A 20,043-nucleotide genomic window follows, 5' to 3' on the forward strand; every position below is an offset into this window, starting at 1 on the left:
AATTTGTCTAAAGAACCTCTGTTCTTCTTCCTGGATCATCAAGATACCTGAAAGGACATGGACCAATCAAAGAACCCTTTTCCGAGTGTCTCATCTTGTGTGACAATGAGTTCACAGATCAAATTAGGAACAAGTAATAATTTGATTATCAAAGCCACAAATAGCTTATGTCTTATCCTGTGATTTGCTAATTTAGTGAACTTCATAATGGTGCTTTCAATCCGAATACACTGGAAATTGTAGAAAAAGGGAATAAGTCTGTTGGTTAGTACAAATAGTGGAGAAAGGAGAGCGAATGCATAAACTTTTGCCTTTTGTTTGGTGGGGTGGGGGAACCCACACTGATATTCAGAAAATGGAAAAAGAAAACAAAACCCATATCTATTTTTTCTCTTACATTGCATTTTCTTTGTACAACATAGAAATACATGCTTCTTTATCTGTCATGATGGAGACGGCAAATATGAGAATAACTAAAGGTTACAACTTAAAATGACCAATTAGGAAATCAAGGAAAAAAGAATACTAAGATTGGTACCAAAATTACATTTAGCATCTCTCATTATAAAATTTCAACATTTCTCACTGCTGTTTGTGACTCCGGATCAGAACTGTGATTGTTCGTCTTGTACTTAAAAGATTGCTGGCTAAACATTCGTGCAAAGGCACTCTTTGATCTTGGAACTGTTTGAGGCCCATTGTTTGATCCACTGTGATCATTCTTTTTGACAAGATTATCGGATAGGGTCTTCACAAGAGCCTCAAAACGACGCCTAAAAGTTGGATACCTTGAGATAGATTTGATGATTCCTTGAAGCCTTCATCATTATTTTTTTACCAAAAAAAAAAAAGGATAAATGAAGCACAACTAAAAGGGGCATTAATAGAAAAAAAAAATTCTGGGAACTAGGAAGGTTCTGCAAATATTATTCACTTTATTACCTTCGAGCTAATGCATCGAGTTCAGCTCGTTTACGTTCAGATTCAGGTGGTGAGCCAATATTTGAGTTTTTCAATCTCACTGGATCTCCACCCAACAAAACTAACTTGGAGAAATAGTCCTCTTCTGCCTCAGAAAGATTCTCAGCTTTAATCTGATCTTTAAGGATAAGAAGTGGATTAAGAAACCAATCGAAGACGGCATCTTTCGGCCTGTTTGTGCTAGTGACCTCTGTAACCTCGTCAGCTATATCAATCAATTATAAAAGGAATTTCTTTATTAGCCATCAAGACTGCTGGAAATTATAAAAAAGAAGAATGATACAAAAATAATTTATTTTAAAGGAACATATGTAGGAAAGTGCAGCACTACCTAACAATAAACCCACAGCATTGGCTTTTGCAGAGCGCAGGAGCATCTGAAGAAAGCAGTAAGCTGGTAACCCAATGCTAATAACTCTGCTAGACTTGGCACCTTCAATGTCTTCAAGTGTTATTAGTCCTTCAGAAAGCATTATTTCGGCAAGGCGTTGACACTCCTTGAATAAGCTATCAAGTAGCTACAGAGACATGAAAAAACTTTCATTCAGCACCTAAACCATGAGCTAAAAAATTAGGTGTCTTCAAAATTAGAATTATGCAATTAAGTCACGCATCTCAAACACATGCAAATTGGGGGAACTTCATTCCAGAGAGAAGCATTCCCTTAATTTTAAATGCAATATATACAAGATACCTCAAGTGGCTTCAACTCAGTCATAGGGTTCTTAATTGATGTTGTGCGGGAAGGAGGATTTCGGAAAGAATTGGGCCTTGAGATAGAAGGTGTACGAGAGGTGGGCTGTAATTGTGCATGTCGATACTTAGGCCTGTTAATATCAGAATTTTATGAGAATCGAGTCACAGTGCATGAAAACTTTTCACAACCAAAGAGAATTAGAGTGCTGAACAAAACCTAGGAAAGATGGATCCTTCTGGCATGTCAAGAACATCATTGCTATATTCATCATATATGGACAACGCTGCAACAATATAGCAAAGACCAAACCAAAACGAGGACTCCTGTAATCCAAAGACCAAACAATCAATTTATGTCACCTGCAATCTATGCAACCGGGACACCGACAAAAGGTCTCGCTATCTCATATGATCTCAAAGTCTCTGACATGAGAATCATAATTTGGTGATTATAGCATAGGTGCAATTGCTTGAAATGATTACACAGACTAAATGCTAAAATCTGAGATAACTTGCAATATATTTCAATCTTAAGCTGAAACATCTACTAACAATGATCAGTTGAAGAAAATGGTAATCAACTATAGCAACAATCACTTTTTGGAGGTGTTAAAACCTCATGGAAAACAGGCAAAGTAAATATTCGTTCTGTTTACAATGGAATCTGACCATGAATATTTATTATAGTTACTAGAAAAATCAGATGGTGTCATTCTCTAGTAGTAAGTGTGATTCTTGTACAAAACAAACATGTGAACAACAAATTAACTCAATTTGAATGCTACCTCCATCTGCTCATCAGCAAAGAAAAAAAGCAGCAATTTATAACAAGCTGTATTAACTATACAACTGAAAAACAACATTACCTCATCTAGCATACAGTCTTACCTGATAAGCAACCACCCCTGCATAAGCACCAAGAAAAATACTGGCAACCATGGAGCCTAACACTGCCCCAACAACAGCCAATGGCCAGAGTATGAGAGCAAGACCAGCAAAAGGTACACATATTGTCTCCAAGAAAGGGCCTTCACGACCTATAAGGTCATGAAACAAACGGTGCCACCCCTTAAAGAGCATGTAGATGCTTTTGCATAGAGCAATGAATGAGACTAATGGAAAATCAACAACTAATCCAAGAACTCCAGCAATTACTGCCCCAGGAAGATAAAGCAATCTGCAAGCAAGTTAACACCAAAGAAAAAAAACACCTTAATAAAACAAAATAAGTTCAGCATGAAAGAACTCCACAAAACTTAACTTCTGTATACAATGGAAACATGGGCACACTAATTCACATATCCAGATAAACTACCAAGATTAAGAACAAAAATATCAATCATCAGTGTCATGTTGTTATATTATGGGGAAGGAAAAGACTAGGTTTTTGTGAATAAAACATGATGACTGGGCTAATCATGACCATCAGATAATTTATACTATTTTTTTAAAAAGCTTGACTAAAGCCTGTCCCATTAAATGATGCGCTTGTGGACAATCATACCATAAATATATCTGTTAACAACCCTTCTGCCAATCATATCTTGTACAGTCAATTAGTACTTCCCTTTGTGTAAATTCCACATGCTAGTAGTGTGTGTTAACTAGGATCAATTAACCAATGCATTGGACAATTCACCTTGTGTTAATGTCAATTAATTCCACCTACAGCATGAGATATAATTTCTCAAACTTGATTGTGGATGTTGACGTCAAGTCAAACATCTCTGAATTGCCAAAAGGATAGAATATAAGTTTTAACCATCAAGCATATTCTAGAGGCTGAAAAATGTCCTTTCTCCACAAATAATCTTTCAAAGATAATAAGCAGAAAATACTTCAAGAGACCTACAAATACAATTCATTTTCCAAGATTGAAAACATGGAGTTTGAAACAAAAAGAAATACAGGAAAGTATATTCTCACCTCTGATTACTCCATCCATCACGAAAATAAAGTTAACACATGGAAATTATAAATAGTTTAGCAAATGCAAATTGTAAGAACTTAAGAGCCCATGTTCATCATTACAATCCTTCATATTGTAATAAAGGATTTGTTTTCAATAATATAGTCTCTACTCTATTTTATGGTTTTATGAGCAGTAATATAAATGAAATAAGAAGCAAATGTAGACAGTAGACAGAGAGAAAACCTAATCTCAAAATATTTCACATCTGGAGGTCCTTTTAGACGTAGGTCATCCATAACTGAGAAGTAGGAATGGTAACAAACATCCCTAAAATCCCTGACAATAGTAAAGGACCCTTTAACAGTGTCCTTAGTTCCATCCTGCAAATACAGTAAAAGAAAGAATGTCTCTTGTGACAGGCAACATGAGAATAGAGAATTTTATAAAGAAGAGAAATCATGTATTGAAGACATACATAAAAACAGTGGTATAATTTTCTAGTCTTTCCCACTCCAACAGCATCAAAAGTAGCAAATATTGGTGAAAAAAAGCCATATGCTGCTCCACCTATGATACTTCCAACAATACCAACTACTGGCCACAAAATCAAGGGCACAGGTAGAACGGAAATACAGAGAACAAGCTTCAAAACAGGTCCTAATCGCTTAGCTCTGCTCATTAAAGACATCAATATTCAATACTATGAGAAAAAAATTAACCAAAATAGATAAATAAATCAGCAAATCACAACGGGAAGGTGGAGGGACCATGAAAGCACCTCAGAACGCAATAATATGTCCAGGCAATATGTACAGGCCAAAGACCAATTGTGATAGCAGAAATTCCAACTGTCATGATAAGGCATACCACAGGGCAGAGAATGATACCTGAAACAAGTTTCATTTAAAATTTGGTGTTTATTAAAAGTCACACTCTTCATTCTGGCAATATATTGTGATTCACTAGTCAATGCTTTGTATACATGACTAGCTAAAATGACTATTCTAATTTCTCTGCATACACAATTCAAACATCACCCTCAAGGCATAGTTATTTGTTTTGCACATGATGCATGAAAACTAGCATCTAAACTTGGTGATATAGACATGAATCAAAATGGCCTGTTAAAGAAAATTCCAAGGGGGAGAAACTAAACCAGGCAAGGACTCAGGTCTAGCATGAGGAGCAAATAATGATGCAATAACAATGAAATCAAACTAAGAAACCCAGGAAGCAGCTTAATCGCAAGATGAAAAGAGGGAGAAAGAAAGCACAATCCTGAAGCAATCATTTCTGTCTATCAATTTTCAAATGTTAAACTCCAGAACACCTTCTAACAAAGCAAACAGAAGCAAAACTAAATTCAAAAAACAAACATCAGATATAAATTAAAACAGGAATTACACATGGACAGTGTATTGTAGTAGTACTGAAAAGATTAATTAATTCATTTATTCAAAACTATCTTTTTCCTAAATAACATAAGAAGCAAATACATATATAACTACATGATTAGTTTTGAGGGGAAAAAAAAGACCATAACAAGAATGAAGCCAACAAGAGAAAACAAAACCCAGGAGCAAATTGACAACATACCTTTAATGACTCCCAGAATAAGAAGTCCATTGAAGAAAGGTAGAAAGCAAATAAAGTTCCACACTGAAGCCAAAACCCCCCTTGGGGGTTCCATCTCTCTCTCCTTACTCTTTACCAAACCAGATCTCCCCCAAATAACTACATACCCATCTCAGAGTCAACTCCAATTCCCACCTGCAATCACAAAATATATACTATTTTCAACAACTCAAGCAACAAAAATAATTAAACAAGTACCATGAAACCAAAAAATAACAAATACCCAACACACCAATAAGCAAAATTGCTGAAAACCCACATCAGAAACTTACTCAAGATCAGTTCTTTTACTCTTCTTCAGGACCAAATGAAAATGAAAAAAGAATAACAAAGATTGTTATTCTTTAAGCCTTTGTCTTCTTTTTTCTCTGGGAAGCTAATGTCTTTTTTTTTTTTTTTTTTTTTTTTTTTTAAACGTTAAGGTTTAATTTGAAATTAAAATATGAAAAAACATCACATGGGTTTTCTGGGATTGAACACAGGGCGTTTGAATAACCGTTGTTATAAGGCCTCAACTTAGGAGGGATCGTGGATAGAGCGGTTACTATAAAAAAATAAGCAAAGTTTTTATCTTTCTTTCATTTGTGTTTCTACTAAAAACCAAACCAAAGCAACTTGGGTTCTGTCTGTCTCTGTGGCTTAAATAAGAAAAATGAAAAACACGTATAAAAGGTTGAGGTGTTTTTGGTACATTCACTCCGACACGTATAAGGACACATATTAGTAAAATCATTTTACTTATATATATTTTTATACATATTTTCAAACAACAAAATAAGAAATACATATTTTTAACAACAAAATAAGAAATACATATTTTTAAACTCATGTATCAAAATCCACTAAATTTGCATAGAAACAAGTAAAAGCCACTTGTTGGAGTGTTTTACAAGCACTTTGTTTTTTCTACTTCCACACTAAGTTAAAGATTACTATTGGACATCTTAACTAATCATTCCGTGGAGGAAGCAAAACAATTTTGGCAATATGTTTAACGCGCATAGAAAATTGAGAGAGAGTGAGTAACGCTAATAAAAAATAATAATAATAACACTACAATTTCACAACATTCTTAAATTAGTGTGCTAAATTACACATGCATTCACTACAATTTCTATTATAAATTTTCTTTATAGAAAAAAATTTAGGGCCACAACCAATTTCACATTTATTTTTAATTATTTACAACTATGTGATTGATTGTAAGTGGAAAAAAAAAAAAAAAAGTGCTAGATCCATGTGAAAGTAAGACATAAACAATCACAACTTGCCATATAAAATAGATGTTAAAAGTAAGAGCGAAATTAGTTGCAAACTAGAATTAGCCTTTTTGTTTTATTTTTGTTTTTAATAGAAAGAGTTAGCCGTTTTGTTATGCTAATTTGGAAATTAAATTTTTTTAATATGTTAATTTGGAAATGTACTGATATTTATAAGCACTCAAGCTAGGGAGCTCCAGCAGATGCTGCAGAGAAGAGACTGATTAGCTCAGACATCTTTTTCGGACAAGTAGCTCAGACTCAGTAGCCGACTCACTTGGAAAATCAAAAAGCTTTAGCAATCGAATTGTCGTATTCAATATTATCTTCCTCTTTTTCTTTTTCTTTTTTTGGTTAAATATCTTCCTCTTTTTTTTTTCTCTAAAAAAAAATCTTTAAAAAAATTATAAATAAAAGCATTAATTGGAAGCCAAAGAAAATAAATATGTCGGTATGTTAAATGTAAGATTGTCAAAATCGAGATCCTACGTAGGATTGTGGGAGATGAATAGGATTATGGATCGTAAGATCCTACTTATTTTCAGATTTTAATCAAAAAACAATTGATAATGACTTTATATGTTGAATAATCACTTAAAATATAAAATCATCCTTTAAAAAAAATATTTGCATTATAAAATATAATTTGCATGCACTTCATTGTTACCTCATACAAACAAAACAAAATGTATTTAACTTTTGACATAATGTATCTGAAAAGTTCAGTACAACTAAGTACCAAAGTATTATCTACACATGGAAAATGTTTTCCAAATTCTAAGTTCCAAATCCAAAATAAGTTAAGCTAGTTAGCAAATGAAAACTAGCTGATTACAAATTAACAATATGTAATCCAAAAGGGAATTCTTATTCTAAGGTAAACTAGTTGTTTTATAGTTTTTCAAATTTTGCTTAATTTAGTTAACAAAATGGAAAAATAAAAACCTTAAAAGCTTCATCAAAATCATATGCACAACACAACAATGTAGAATCAAGCTATCAAAGTACAAATAAATGATAAACTATTAACTATCAAAACAAATTACCCAATAGCATAAAGCTTAAAGGGGGCAATGGCTCACGGCATCGTCATTGAGAGGGTTGACAAGTGCTAGGTTTTTTAGAGGACTGAGGAGGCATGGCTATGGGGCTGAATGTTTCTAAATATTTTAGGTTTTTTTTTTTTTTAATAATTTTTTTATAACTTTAAACTTAAGTACAGTAGGTTTTTTTGAGATTTTATGTTGACATATGGGTAAATTTGGGACTTCAATTTGTTATTGGGCTTCTGATACCCCATTGTGCTTGTGGATTTAGTTGGATTATCTTACCCCAAATCAATTCCACTAAAAAAAAAAAAAACCCCCAAACCAAAAACGTGTTTGGTAGGATCAGTAGGATCTCATACAATCCGACACGATCCTACATACAATCCTATCATTTATACGATTCTAAACTTTTTGGTGAGATGAGATCGTAAAATCATACGATCTTATGATTCAAAACACGATTTTAACAGTTAAATGTTTATCTAAACCACCGTGTCCGCATAGGGGAAAGTTTTATGTCTCAAGTCTCAAGTCTCAAATCAAAAGGCTTGTAAACTATTTGAGAAAAAAAAATTGTTTTATGTTCAATTACTCTTTATTAAGTTAAGCTCAAATTTATGTTTAAACTCAATTTTACTGTTTGAGTAGAAACTAATTTTTAACCAACATTGGTCTCTTCTTCTTAAAAAAAAAAAAAAAAAAAAAAAAAAAAAAAAAAAAAAAAAACTAACATTGGTCTCTTATTATTGTTTTAAAATTGTTTGAACTGAATTTTTATGGTGTTTTTTTTAAAAAAAAACAAAAAAAAAAAAGAAGTGAAATTTATGGTGCTGTGACCTGCTCGAAGTAAAATCTAACTTCATAGATTACGGTACGTGGTCTAAAAAATACCTCACTTTAGAGGATTTGTTGAGAAATGCAAAAAATAATAATGAGAAAATAAAATCCTAATCGACTAAAGTTGTGTTTGGCATTGGCTTAAAAAGCCAATTTTTTTACTATTTAGTTTATTTTTGCTATTATTTATAGGTCCCATTACATTTTTTTAATATTATTTATGAGTCCCACTCTATTATTTCAGCTACCTTTTAGCTTTATGTACAATACTTTCAACAAAAAAGTTTTCAATTTCAGCTAAATAAGTTATTCTCAAATGGACTTTAAGTGTAAGTTTGGATACAACATTTTTAGCTCAACGTTTGCGTCTGTGCGTTTTTTAGTAGGTTCTGTGCACTGTTCATGGGACCCGTAAGTATTTTTTTTTTCCCAGTAAAAATAACTTTAAAACTAGGTCCCACGACATTATTTACATATTTAAAAATTATTTTGCTACAGTGTTTTTAGTTTTCAACAATAAGCAATATCCAAATAGACTCTAAATTCCTAAAAGACCAACTTGAATCATTGAGCTTAAGCAGTTACTGAATTTAAGTTACCAAGCCTAATCAAACGAAATTGATTCAAAATGTATCATTTGGCCCAACAATTAACATGAGTTGATATCAAATAAAATAATGTATTCATGAACAAACTCTTATGAGATTTGTTTTAAAATAATTAGGGTATGCTTGGTACATTGAATGAAAAACTATGTTATAAATGGTAATTCATATTACTAGAAATAGAAGATGTTTAAATTGACTAATTGTTTCTAGAAGATTTTACTCATATGTTTAGTTGTGAAATTGAAATAAAACCTCAAATTTGTATCTTTGGAACATCTTACATTCTTACTTATACAATTAGATCTACACTTGTTGTGGAACTCAATCGTCCTAAAATAATAATGATTTTATAGTTAATATCATTGCTTGTTTTTGCAAATCAACAAATATATCAAAATAAAATAAAAGACTAAGAAAGCATTTTTACATACATATATATATATATATATATGTATGTATGTATGTATGCATGTATGTATATATGTTTGATTTGGCAACTAGAATTAGAGGTTTTGAATTGAAATGGGAATGTTTATGTTTTTACTTTTTAGGAATCATAGAGAGGGAGAGATGTGGGTTCCAGTTAGCTCAACTAGTAAAGTCTTTGACGGTTGAATAAGAGATCTGGAATTCAATCATCGCCTACACTAAAAACCGAATGGTGTTTTGGTCTGATAATAAAGAGCTATTATCAGGAGCAAACGCCATAGGTTGGAAGTCTCTATTAAAAAAAAATAAAAAAAAATAAAAAAAAAGAGGGAGAGATTAAGGTTATGTTTGGTAACAGTTTTTGTTTTCTATTTTCAAAAACTTGTTTTTGGGAATATAAAGAACAAACAATTTTCTTGTATTTTTGAAATAAAAAACACGTTTGGTTAGTTGAAATTTAAAAAAAAATTGAAGAAAAAAAATAGAAAATACTAAAATATGCTGTTACTAGGTTTGAATTCTAATGCTAACTCATTAAATGAGACAAATTCATTAAATTAAATGTGTATTTTCATTGACTTTTAAAAATTAGAAACTGAAAATAGTCTTTTGCATATTTTCAGTTTCCTTCACAAATTGAGTTTTGAAAACGGTTTTTGTTTTCTGTCCATTTCTGGTTGCAAATAAGTTTTTTAGTTTCAAAAATAGAAAATTGTATTTGGAAACAGATAATAAGGAGAAAAACAGTTACCAAATATACCCTAGTATTTTTTGCATGTGTGCTGCCTACACACACAAAAAGAATTTTTTTAGGATTAGTTTATAATAAAATTATTATATGCATTTAGAGAATAATTATTACAACCTTGTTTAAAACTTTTTCATAAAAGGATGATTATCCCTCAATATAAAAAATTATAATGACCAATAAATATTATATCATGGGATATATATTTGGCTATCAAAAATAAATATTCTTAGATTCGATCATCATATCTATTGAACTCTAGTAAGTGTGACGTAATTACTTAATAATTACTAATTAGCATGGTCAAATATCCATTTAGCGTGCTTGGGATGTACTTAATTTTGTGTTAGTCTCTCAATCTTTGACGTGACGTTATCTTATTATTATTATTATTATTACAAGTGCAAAATAATGATGAGATTTAAGATATGTATAGAAATAGTAAACTCTCTCAAGCAAAGGCTTTTACGTAACCGTTGTGTCGCAAAATGAATTGACTGGTTTCCAATTTTGTCGCATATAAAAGTTGTATCTATATGTTGTTCGGTTCATAATTTCTCAGTGAGTTCGTGGAAATTCCCTTTGGTAAATTTCTTGTAACTTTTAACTTGTATTTTTAAAGCCCCCAAAATTGGTTCAGCCAGCGGTCATGGACGGGACCACATACATAACTCTCTGTCAACTGAGACCATAATTATGGCGATGAATATTTATTCAAATGTGCGTATGGATACAGCGAGTCCATGGTGCTTTAGGGATGAACAAGAGAAGTCGGTTAAATAACACTAGGCTTTCAATAATTTTTTTTTTTTTAAAGAGAGTTTCAACATTCACTATAGTTCTTTATCATCAAATTAAGATATCAATCGGTTTTTAACAAAGGCGAGGATTGAACCTCAGATCTCTTATTTAATTATCAGATACTTTACCAGTTAAGTTAACTGGAACTCACAATAAAAACTTAATTCTATAAATCTCTAGAAATTTTATCAGGCTGAACAAGGATAAATGAATTTTTTTAAAAAATTAGGTTCTTATATGATTGTGAATATCCTTTTGGAACAGTGAAAGAAGCACAATTAATAAGAAGTAATCAACATAAATATTTTTCATTCGATTGGGCACGTAAGGTATCATCTTGGTCCACAAGCAAAAAAATAAATTTAAAAAATAATAAAAGATGCTGGGTTGTCTCTATATAGTTTCCAATAATTTCTGGAGTATTTAACAAGTTAAAAGTCTGTGTCTTTCTCTTTTCCCTGCACAGAACAAGTTAAAAGTCTGTGTCTTTCTCTTTTCCCTGCACAGAATAAGTTAAAAGTTAAGATATGCTGAGAATAATGATTCTCTGTTTTGGCTTGGAGAATGCGGTTGGAAGAATCTGCAAACATCACAGGATTGTTCACAAATAAATTAAAAAAAAATTGCACTGCTCCAAAGATATGAATAAGGAAAAACAATTCTAGGAACACACAATTATTTTATTATTGGAATAAAGTCATTTTTCATATGGATTTACATTGGCATTACAATAAAAGTGACCTTAGAGCATCCACAGTAGTGGAGCTAAAAATTTAGTTTTTTAGCTCCATCAAGTTACTTTATCTATTTTGCATACACATATACTACAGCAGTGGATTTATTTTAGCTTTCAACACAATAAAATAATATATCCTATACAATAAAATAATATAACCCACTACCCAAAAAACATTCATAGCACCAACCACAACCACCTCTACCATTAGCCACAGCCACGACCACACCCACAACCACCACCACAACTCCACCACCACCACTGCTACCACCATTCATCAACCAGAGAAACCCAGCCACCATTCATCAACCATCAACAAACCCCATTCATCAACCATCAACAAAATCAAAAGCCATTCATCAAAATAGAAATATAACCCATCATTAACAATCAAATTAGCCAAAAGCCACCACGAAACCAGAGAAACCCAACCACCATCAACAAACCCCATTCATCAACCATCAACAAAATCAAAACCCATTCATCAAAGTAAAAATAGAACCCATCAACATAAAACCCAATCAGAGAGATAGCAGAGAGATAGGGGCAGAGAACGAAGAGATCAATCGGCGCTGGGCAAGGGCTTTGGTCGGCACTAGGCAAGGGCTTGGGTCGTCGGCGCTGGGCAGGGCTTGGGTCGTTGGCGCTGAGAGCTTGAGAGATGAGAGCTTGGCGACGGCAACGGCGTGGGCTGGGAGATGAGAGAGATGAGAGCTTGACAGATGAGAGAGATGAGAGCTTGATGAGAGAACTGAGCTTGAGAGTGATGATGAGAAAGAGCACTGTGAGATAGAATAAAAAAAATGAAAAAAAATAAAGTAAGTTGCATTATTTTAATCGGAGGTTGAATAATTTTTTTTTTTTAGATGTCTGCTACAGTGCACATCTATAAATAGATGTGCACTGTAGCAAATCAGCTAAAAATTATAACTTTGCCTCCACTGCTGCAAGGCTTTTTTGGTATATTGGTGGAGCTAAAATAGCATTATAGCTTTTTAGCTCCATTGCTGCAAATGCTCTTAGTAATGTTACTGGGTGGAACTCAAGTAATAACTTAGTGATACACTGATACTGACAAATCTTGTAGTGGCTGATGTTTGTAGTTTAAACTTTAATGTTGGGTTTGTTTTGAAATAAAATATTTAAAAAAAAAATGTTTTTTCTATTTTCTGGTGTTTGTTTGCATGTAAAATGTGATCAAACTTGTAAAATATTTTTCATTAACTATAAAATCCTTTATAAAAACTTGTAAAGCATTTTACCTTTAATATTTTGGTAAAATATTTTACAAAAACACACCGTGGTTTTCCCTCACCCTAACAGGTGGCGAGGTTACTAGCTTGATGGGCTTGGCAGCCAATGCTGGTGGTTTAGTCATTAGAGCCATTGTTTCAGTGACTGGTTCCAAATGTCCAATCAGACATCGTTTTGGCAACTGATGCTGGAGGTCTGATAACTGACTTGTCATTCTAGCCACCAATATTGGCAATTCTGTGGTGAAAAACATTGTTTTGGCCACCAGTGTTGGCAATTTAGTCTCTAGAGACACTTTTTTTTTTATTGGCGGTCACTAGAGCCACCATTTTGGTTTCCAGTTCTAGTAGTTCAGTCATCGGATCTCCGATACTAGCAACTCCAATGACTGAGCCACCAATTTTGATAATTTACTTAAAATAATTCACTTATCATACCAAACACCTAAAAATATTTTTACATTATAACAAATGGATCATATACCTCACTTCACCTCTCTCTTCTCCCACTATATTTATCCGTCTTTGTATAATGATTTCTTAGTCATGCTCCAATGGTCGGAAGCAGCCAGAAGGCGGCATAATTAGGAGGCATTGTCCCATTGTAATCATTATTGATAAATGATAAAGGTCATTTTGTTCATGCTGTCAGATTCTTGAATCAGCTTCCATCTTGAGAACCGGAGACATAATGTTGACAACCCTGTCAGGCCATTTATTCTAATGCAAATCATAGGCTTGTGGACAATAAGCATCTTGTACAAAATGTTCAATTATGTTAATCGTCAAACGTACTACTATATTCAGGCGTTGGCTTACTTTGGCTTTATGATTATAGTTTGATAAATCCAGATTCTTTTTGTTAGACACCCACCAGATAAAATACTAATGTTTCCTTCAACTACTTTTTGTATACAAAGAAAAATCATATATTATAAAATAAAATTGTGTAATCATTATAGATATAATAAAGATAGGGATATGATTCTCAAAAATAAAATATAGGGACACAAAATTTTTAACTTATTTTAAAACGACAATTGTGACTTGTTGTGATTGATGCATGGTAAAGCGGTATCAATGATTGACTTATATAAAATAGATATTGTTCTAATTATAACTAACTAACTTAACAAATTGTGAAAATGTTATAAAAGAAGTTGTCCTTAGCATTACTCTTAAAGATAATATTGTTTTTTCTTTTTACCCATTTAAAACTGTTGTATAGCATGTTTTTGTCATGTGAATTACAGTAAACTAGTCGCAAACTCATGCCATGTGTGGAAATATACACCTATTTTGTAACGTGGTATAATGTATGATTTATTCTCTAAAACCTACTGAAGATACCATTTCTAAAATTATTTTTCATCTCTCCATCTCTAAAAATAATTCATTCTATTATTTTGAGTTTTTTTTTTTTGTTGAAAAACTTAGGTACATTTGATTGATATTATTCCATTATTATTTTTTTTGGAGATAAAAGATAGAAAAACTATTCTTTTTTCAAGTGATCTATATTATTCAAACTTTTGTATAATGTGTTATGGTTTTTTTTTCTTACAACTAAAACTTTTAGGTTCTAAAATTAATTATTTGAATTTCTCATTCTCTTAAGAAGATTATCATGATAACCAAACCTCATCACAAATTTACAATTGATATTACTCAATAATTTATAGAGACATTTAAATACATAATCATCTCACTTCTAAAATATCTAAAAATCAACTCAAACCAAAACTATAAGAGGGATAGAGAGTACATATGATAAATAACTCAAAAAACACACCACCAAAATATATAATCCAAAAGTAGAGAAAAAAAAATCATTAATCTAAAATAGTGTTGCAAGAATGAATTAATGAGAGAGAGAGAGAGAGAGAGAGAGAGAGAGAGAGAGAGAGAGAGAGAGAGAGAGAACAATCACCTTTTTGGAACAGAATGTGAGACAAATAACAAAATTATACAAAAGAAAATGAGTAGAAAAATATTCAAAAGTAAATGTATAGTTGTAAATACCAAATTATCCAAGTCATGTTATGTAATAGAATAACATTAAATCATTCTGTAATTTCATAGGATAACATGTAACAAACAAAGAAGATAAAATTAAAAAGATAAAAAATTAAAATATAACCAAATCATATCAACCAAAAGTGGATTTAAACATAAAAATTCATCAATCTAAATAATTAAACATCCACCAAACAAAAGAATATATATATATATATATATATATAGAGAGAGAGAGAGAGAGAGAGAGAGAGAGAGAGAGTATTCACCTTTTTGTGTGAGCAAAATATGAATTGAATTGAAGAGAAAATAACAAATTTTTATAGTAAAAAAAAGGGGAGAATAAAAGTCAAAATAAAAGGAAGATGAAGGGATGAAGAAATTGTAAGGTTAAGGTAGCGTAATGGAGAGATAAAAAAGTGAAAGTAAGTAAATATTGGAGAAGGTGTAATTGTAAAGTGGCAAATTAATAAGGAGAAAAATAATAAAAAACGAGAGAGAAAATATTAAAAATAGGTTGATGATATGGCTCAATTAGAGCGCAATAATATTAAATGCTACGCTTTAACTTTTTGATATACATAGATTAATTGAAATTATTAAGAGAGAGAGTATTCACCTTTTTGTGTGAGCAAAATATGAATTGAATTGAAGAGAAAATAACAAATTTTTATAGTAAAAAAAAGGGGAGAATAAAAGTCAAAATAAAAGGAAGATGAAGGGATGGAGAAATTGTAAGGTTAAGGTAGCGTAATGGAGAGATAAAAAAGTGAAAGTAAGTAAATATTGGAGAAGGTGTAATTGTAAAGTGGCAAATTAATAAGGAGAAAAATAATAAAAAACGAGAGAGAAAATATTAAAAATAGGTTGATGATATGACTCAATTAGAGCGCAATAATATTAAATGCTACGCTTTAACTTTTTGATATACATAGATTAATTGAAATTATTAAGATGGTTTACTCTTAAATGAAACTCTATTTCTAAAATTCTAAAAAGTTTAAAATAATACTCCCCTTACAAATTGTGTTATCAAAATTTAAAAAAAAAAAAATAGTTTTATTATTTATTTAAAAATATCTTTTAAGTAATAAATGGTAGGGATTTTCAGGAAAAAAAGAAGAAAGAAAAAGTAAAATAATAGGGAGATCACCAATAGTTGTGACCCTAGCAGCACCTACCTACTGAGAAATCAATGCCCGAAGGATTTAGACAATATAGGATGCTTCTTAGGCATTGAGTCATGTCGTGTTTACACCATGTGACTCAATGTAAGTGCTACATATGGAACAATGAGTCACATGGTTTGATTCACTAATTATCAAGATAATTTGCTTTAGGTAAAACTCTTAAAAAAGTTTAATTCTAAAGTACTACACTTACATCAAGATAATTATAAAGTTTCATTATTAATTTAAGATTATTTTAATCATTTACCAGTTTAGCAAAAAAAAAAAAAATCATTTACCATTTTTTTATAATAAGAACTTGGTTTTACACAATATGCTTCTGTCATGCAACTTAAAGTAAAATTTTCTATTGCGTATTTTAATACTTAATTCAATAATATTAGTGAATATTTTAAAAAAATTATATAACTTATTTAATCAGTACATTAGACATGCATACGCCTAGCGTTGAGATTTATTTATTTATTTTTATAAGGATTGAGATGGTTGTTATGTTTGGTACACAATATAACTAATGTTAATGATGGGGTCTTATAAAAATGATGTGGCACCACTCATATTTTGACACCTCAACAAATGACAAATCACTTATGAAAAAGATTTGTGTCCCAAACATTGATTGAGTTTTTTTTTTTTCCCCCAATCTTAGTTGACCTCTTGTTCAGTCGTTTGTGACATTGGTTTTGAAATTGAACATGGTATTGGATCTTATTCCAATGTTCTCTCATAGACAAAAAGATTGAATAATTTATTGATAGCCTGACACGCTATTACTTTCCATATCTGAGTATGCTTAATTAGTACTAAATACTCGTGTTAACGAATTTTGCATAAGATAGAAGATTACGTTTGTTACATATAGGAGCTGCACCTGAAAGAGGTTGGTTACATGGCCATATGCACAACAATATGGAATATAAAAAAAGAAAGCTTATCATATGGAGTTTTTATTAACAAATCACTTATGGGTTTCCTTCTGTTTGTGAAATGTAAATTTCCTTTGTGTCAAATAGTTTACTTCTGCTGGGAACATCTGCCAAGTTACAAGATTCTGTCAAAGTTTTTGTAATTTGTGGTCATTTGGTTTTATCCGGAGGCCGAGGCCCTAAAACTCTTGTATCAACATTTGCTTCATAAACCTGAGAGGATTGCAGAACTGCATCATAAGCCTTTGAAGAGAGGTTAAGGCCTTCATTCTGAGCCCTCAGATATAACTCGTACGCAAGCCTTGGTTTACCATCCTTTGCAAGAGCCTCAATCAGCATTTCATAAGTAATCTCATTTGGGGTGATGCTCTGAAATTTCATGCGATGAAACCATTCATATGCTGCACCACTCATTCCGTTGCGTGCACAAGCACTAATTATTGCATTGTATGTCACAACTGTTGGCTCATTACCTGTTGAAACCATTTCCTTAATGATGGCATCAACCAAGTTTAACTTTCCTTGTCCAGTGAGAACTGAAGCCATAATTGTGTAGGCATACAAGTTTGGTTCAAGACCTACCCTGATCATATGGTCCCAAACCCGGCGAGCCTCATCATATAATTTATTCTTCTCCAGTGCACTAAGCAAGGCTCCATAGGAGATTATTGTAGGTTTTTCACCTTGTTCAACCATCCTCTTAAATATTTCCACCGCAGCAGAAGTTTCTGAAGCCTTGGAACAGGCAATAAGAACTGCATTCCATTCCCTACTTCCAGGTTTAAGGCCTTTTTCTTCCATCTTGTTAAGCAACCTAACACCCCATCTCCAAATTCCCCTTTTCTTAGCTGCAGTGAGAAGAACATTAAAGTGAGAAATTATCAGCTCCTGTGACATGTTATTTGGTCTTGGCCCCTTGTCCAATAAATCCTCATATATCTCCAAAGCTGCCCACCACTTCTTAGCCTTCCCCATCAGCCAAATGACATGGTTACAGACTGATAAGCTAATTTGAGAGTGCCTTTCTCTAATTTTAGTATACAGTTCCTTTGCCACAATGTAATGCTCTTCACGGGTACAAGCCCACAAAAGCCGCTCTTGTTCTGCTCGACCAAGTGGAAGGCCAGCATTATCCATGTCATTGAGAAGTTTCAACACATTTGTGCTCAAATTATTACCATTCACAAGCCACCGCCGCATCACTTGGTAGCAAACACGTAGTGTTAAATTCTCAAGCTTAACAAATTCATTTTCCCAATCTTCATTAGCATCTTTCCTTATGTCACCTTGATGATAGTTTTCCCTGAACTCAATAAAGAACCTTAAAGCTCCATTCCCATCTTCCATTCTTCGATAAGTCAACAATGCTGTAGAATAGGAAACTGGAGAAGGCCTCCAGCCCTTCTTCTGTATCTCTTCAAGAATATTAAGAGCCTCAGTAGTTCGACCTTGGTCCAAGTAAATTGCCATAAAAGTGTTGTAGGTTACAACATTAGGTAAGACCCCTTCCTGAGTCATATCATCCAAGACTTTCTCCATTTCTCCATATTCTTCAGATTGTTTTACTGCACCCAACAGACTATTATATATGAAAAGATTTGGACCAATCAAACCATTAGTTTCATGCTTCTTTTTCTTCAGCCACTCAACAACAGCAATCGCAGAACTCATTCTCTTGTCTCTACCAAAACCTCTAATCATGGATGAGTATACTTGAGAGGGCAAGTCACCCATGTCCTTAAGAACCTCCTCCACATCATCTACAGTTCTTGCAAACCATAAGCTCTGTGCTAGTGAACGAACATCAACTTTTGTACTCTTCTCTTCCCCATCTCCTTCCCCACTTTCAGCATCATCATCTTCTCTTTTATTATCCCCATCATTTACTTCACCTAATTTATTATGATCACCATCCTTTCTCTCAATTTCCCCCGACACCCCATTAGCCAAATCCAATCCTTCTATTAAAAATTCATTTCCTATTGCTTGTTGCTCCAATGCACATGCCAATGCAACCAAGGCACCAAAAGAGCTTGTCATTGGCATACAAAAGAGAGCAACTTTAAGCTTAGAGTACCCAAATCCCAAATCAAATTTGGAGCTCCCACAGCGACCTCCACGCTGAACAACTCTTGAATTATTTGAAAGTAAAAAGAGACCAGCACTTCTACTATGACAAACATGAACATCAAGACCCCTTAACTTTTTCCTTCTCCTTCTAGTTTCAGTTCTACAAGAACCAAGTTCAAAACCCAATTGAGATACCACCCAAAAGTCACCCTTCAATGGCAAAGTAGTTAAAAATTGCATTTTCTATACAAGTTATCAGTCAAGACTAAAACCCAGAACTGAAAATCCTACTAAAAATTAACAAGGCATAGCATTTCCTCTCATGACAAAACTTTGTTTCTTGTAAACTTTCTAGCTTACAAAAAGTAGAAACATGCTTCGTTCAGAGATAACAAACTTTAATGAAGATGGGGTTGATGGGTTCTTACCTTAAAGGTTGAAGAGCACGAAAGAAAGTAGCAAAATTGGGTTTTGCTTTGTCAAAATTGAGTGGATCTCTGAGGTGGGTAGTGAGTATTCTCTATTGTATTCTCACTGGCGCTGTGGTTTTCTCACAGCCATTCATTCATTTGCAACAAGAATGAGCGGTCAGCTAAAAAATCAGTTAAACTGATTCTGCCAACGAGATCATTTTTTAAGGTTGTAAAGCCAAAAGATTAGACGACGTCGTAGTGCCAAATTGGACTTAAGGTTAACGGTTTTGACTTTCATTGGGCCTAAACTGCGAATTGGCATTCCCAAAATAAGTCTATCATGGGCTCCAAAGACTTGACAAGAAATTAGGAAGGGGGGGCTTTTCTTTTTTAATCATTGGGCCCTTGAACGTGTTGGGTAAGGTGATAAAAGTGAGATGATAAAATGAAGTATTTGGTTGATATCTTCACTTATTTGTGTTAG

At 32.6% G+C, this 20,043-nt stretch overlaps 2 protein-coding genes across 2 annotated transcripts; both read right to left on the reverse strand.

The window, feature by feature from the left end:
* Positions 1 to 356: 356 nt before the first annotated feature.
* Positions 357 to 5,853, reverse strand: LOC126714724 (uncharacterized membrane protein At3g27390). Its single transcript, XM_050415000.1, has 11 exons — positions 5,497 to 5,853; positions 5,186 to 5,359; positions 4,368 to 4,476; positions 4,065 to 4,260; positions 3,833 to 3,969; positions 2,566 to 2,854; positions 1,895 to 2,001; positions 1,676 to 1,808; positions 1,313 to 1,499; positions 943 to 1,186; positions 357 to 818 (listed from the first exon to the last, which is right to left on the reverse strand). Exons 2-11 carry the CDS (start codon positions 5,277 to 5,279, stop codon positions 563 to 565), a joined length of 1,752 nt encoding a protein of 583 aa, XP_050270957.1. The 5' UTR covers positions 5,280 to 5,359; positions 5,497 to 5,853; the 3' UTR covers positions 357 to 562.
* An 11,214-nt stretch (positions 5,854 to 17,067) lies between these two features.
* Positions 17,068 to 19,744, reverse strand: LOC126714725 (protein LOW PHOTOSYNTHETIC EFFICIENCY 1, chloroplastic-like). Its single transcript, XM_050415001.1, has one exon. It carries the CDS (start codon positions 19,384 to 19,386, stop codon positions 17,227 to 17,229), a length of 2,160 nt encoding a protein of 719 aa, XP_050270958.1. The 5' UTR covers positions 19,387 to 19,744; the 3' UTR covers positions 17,068 to 17,226.
* Between the last annotated feature and the right edge of the window lie 299 nt (positions 19,745 to 20,043).

This window comes from Quercus robur, chromosome 2 (genome assembly GCF_932294415.1).
Source record: "Quercus robur chromosome 2, dhQueRobu3.1, whole genome shotgun sequence".
NCBI lineage: Eukaryota > Viridiplantae > Streptophyta > Magnoliopsida > Fagales > Fagaceae > Quercus > Quercus robur.

Coding starts and splice junctions, on each gene's coding strand:
- LOC126714724 (XM_050415000.1), bottom strand. CDS start 5,279: ATGGAACCCCCAAGGGGGGTTTTGGCTTCAGTGTGGAACTTTATTTGC. Junction 4,261..4,367: donor ACATATTATTGCGTTCTGAG/GTGCTTTCATGG, acceptor TTTAATGAGCAG/AGCTAAGCGATTAGGACCTG. Junction 1,187..1,312: donor TGCTGTGGGTTTATTGTTAG/GTAGTGCTGCAC, acceptor TGATTGATATAG/CTGACGAGGTTACAGAGGTC.
- LOC126714725 (XM_050415001.1), bottom strand. CDS start 19,386: ATGCAATTTTTAACTACTTTGCCATTGAAGGGTGACTTTTGGGTGGTA.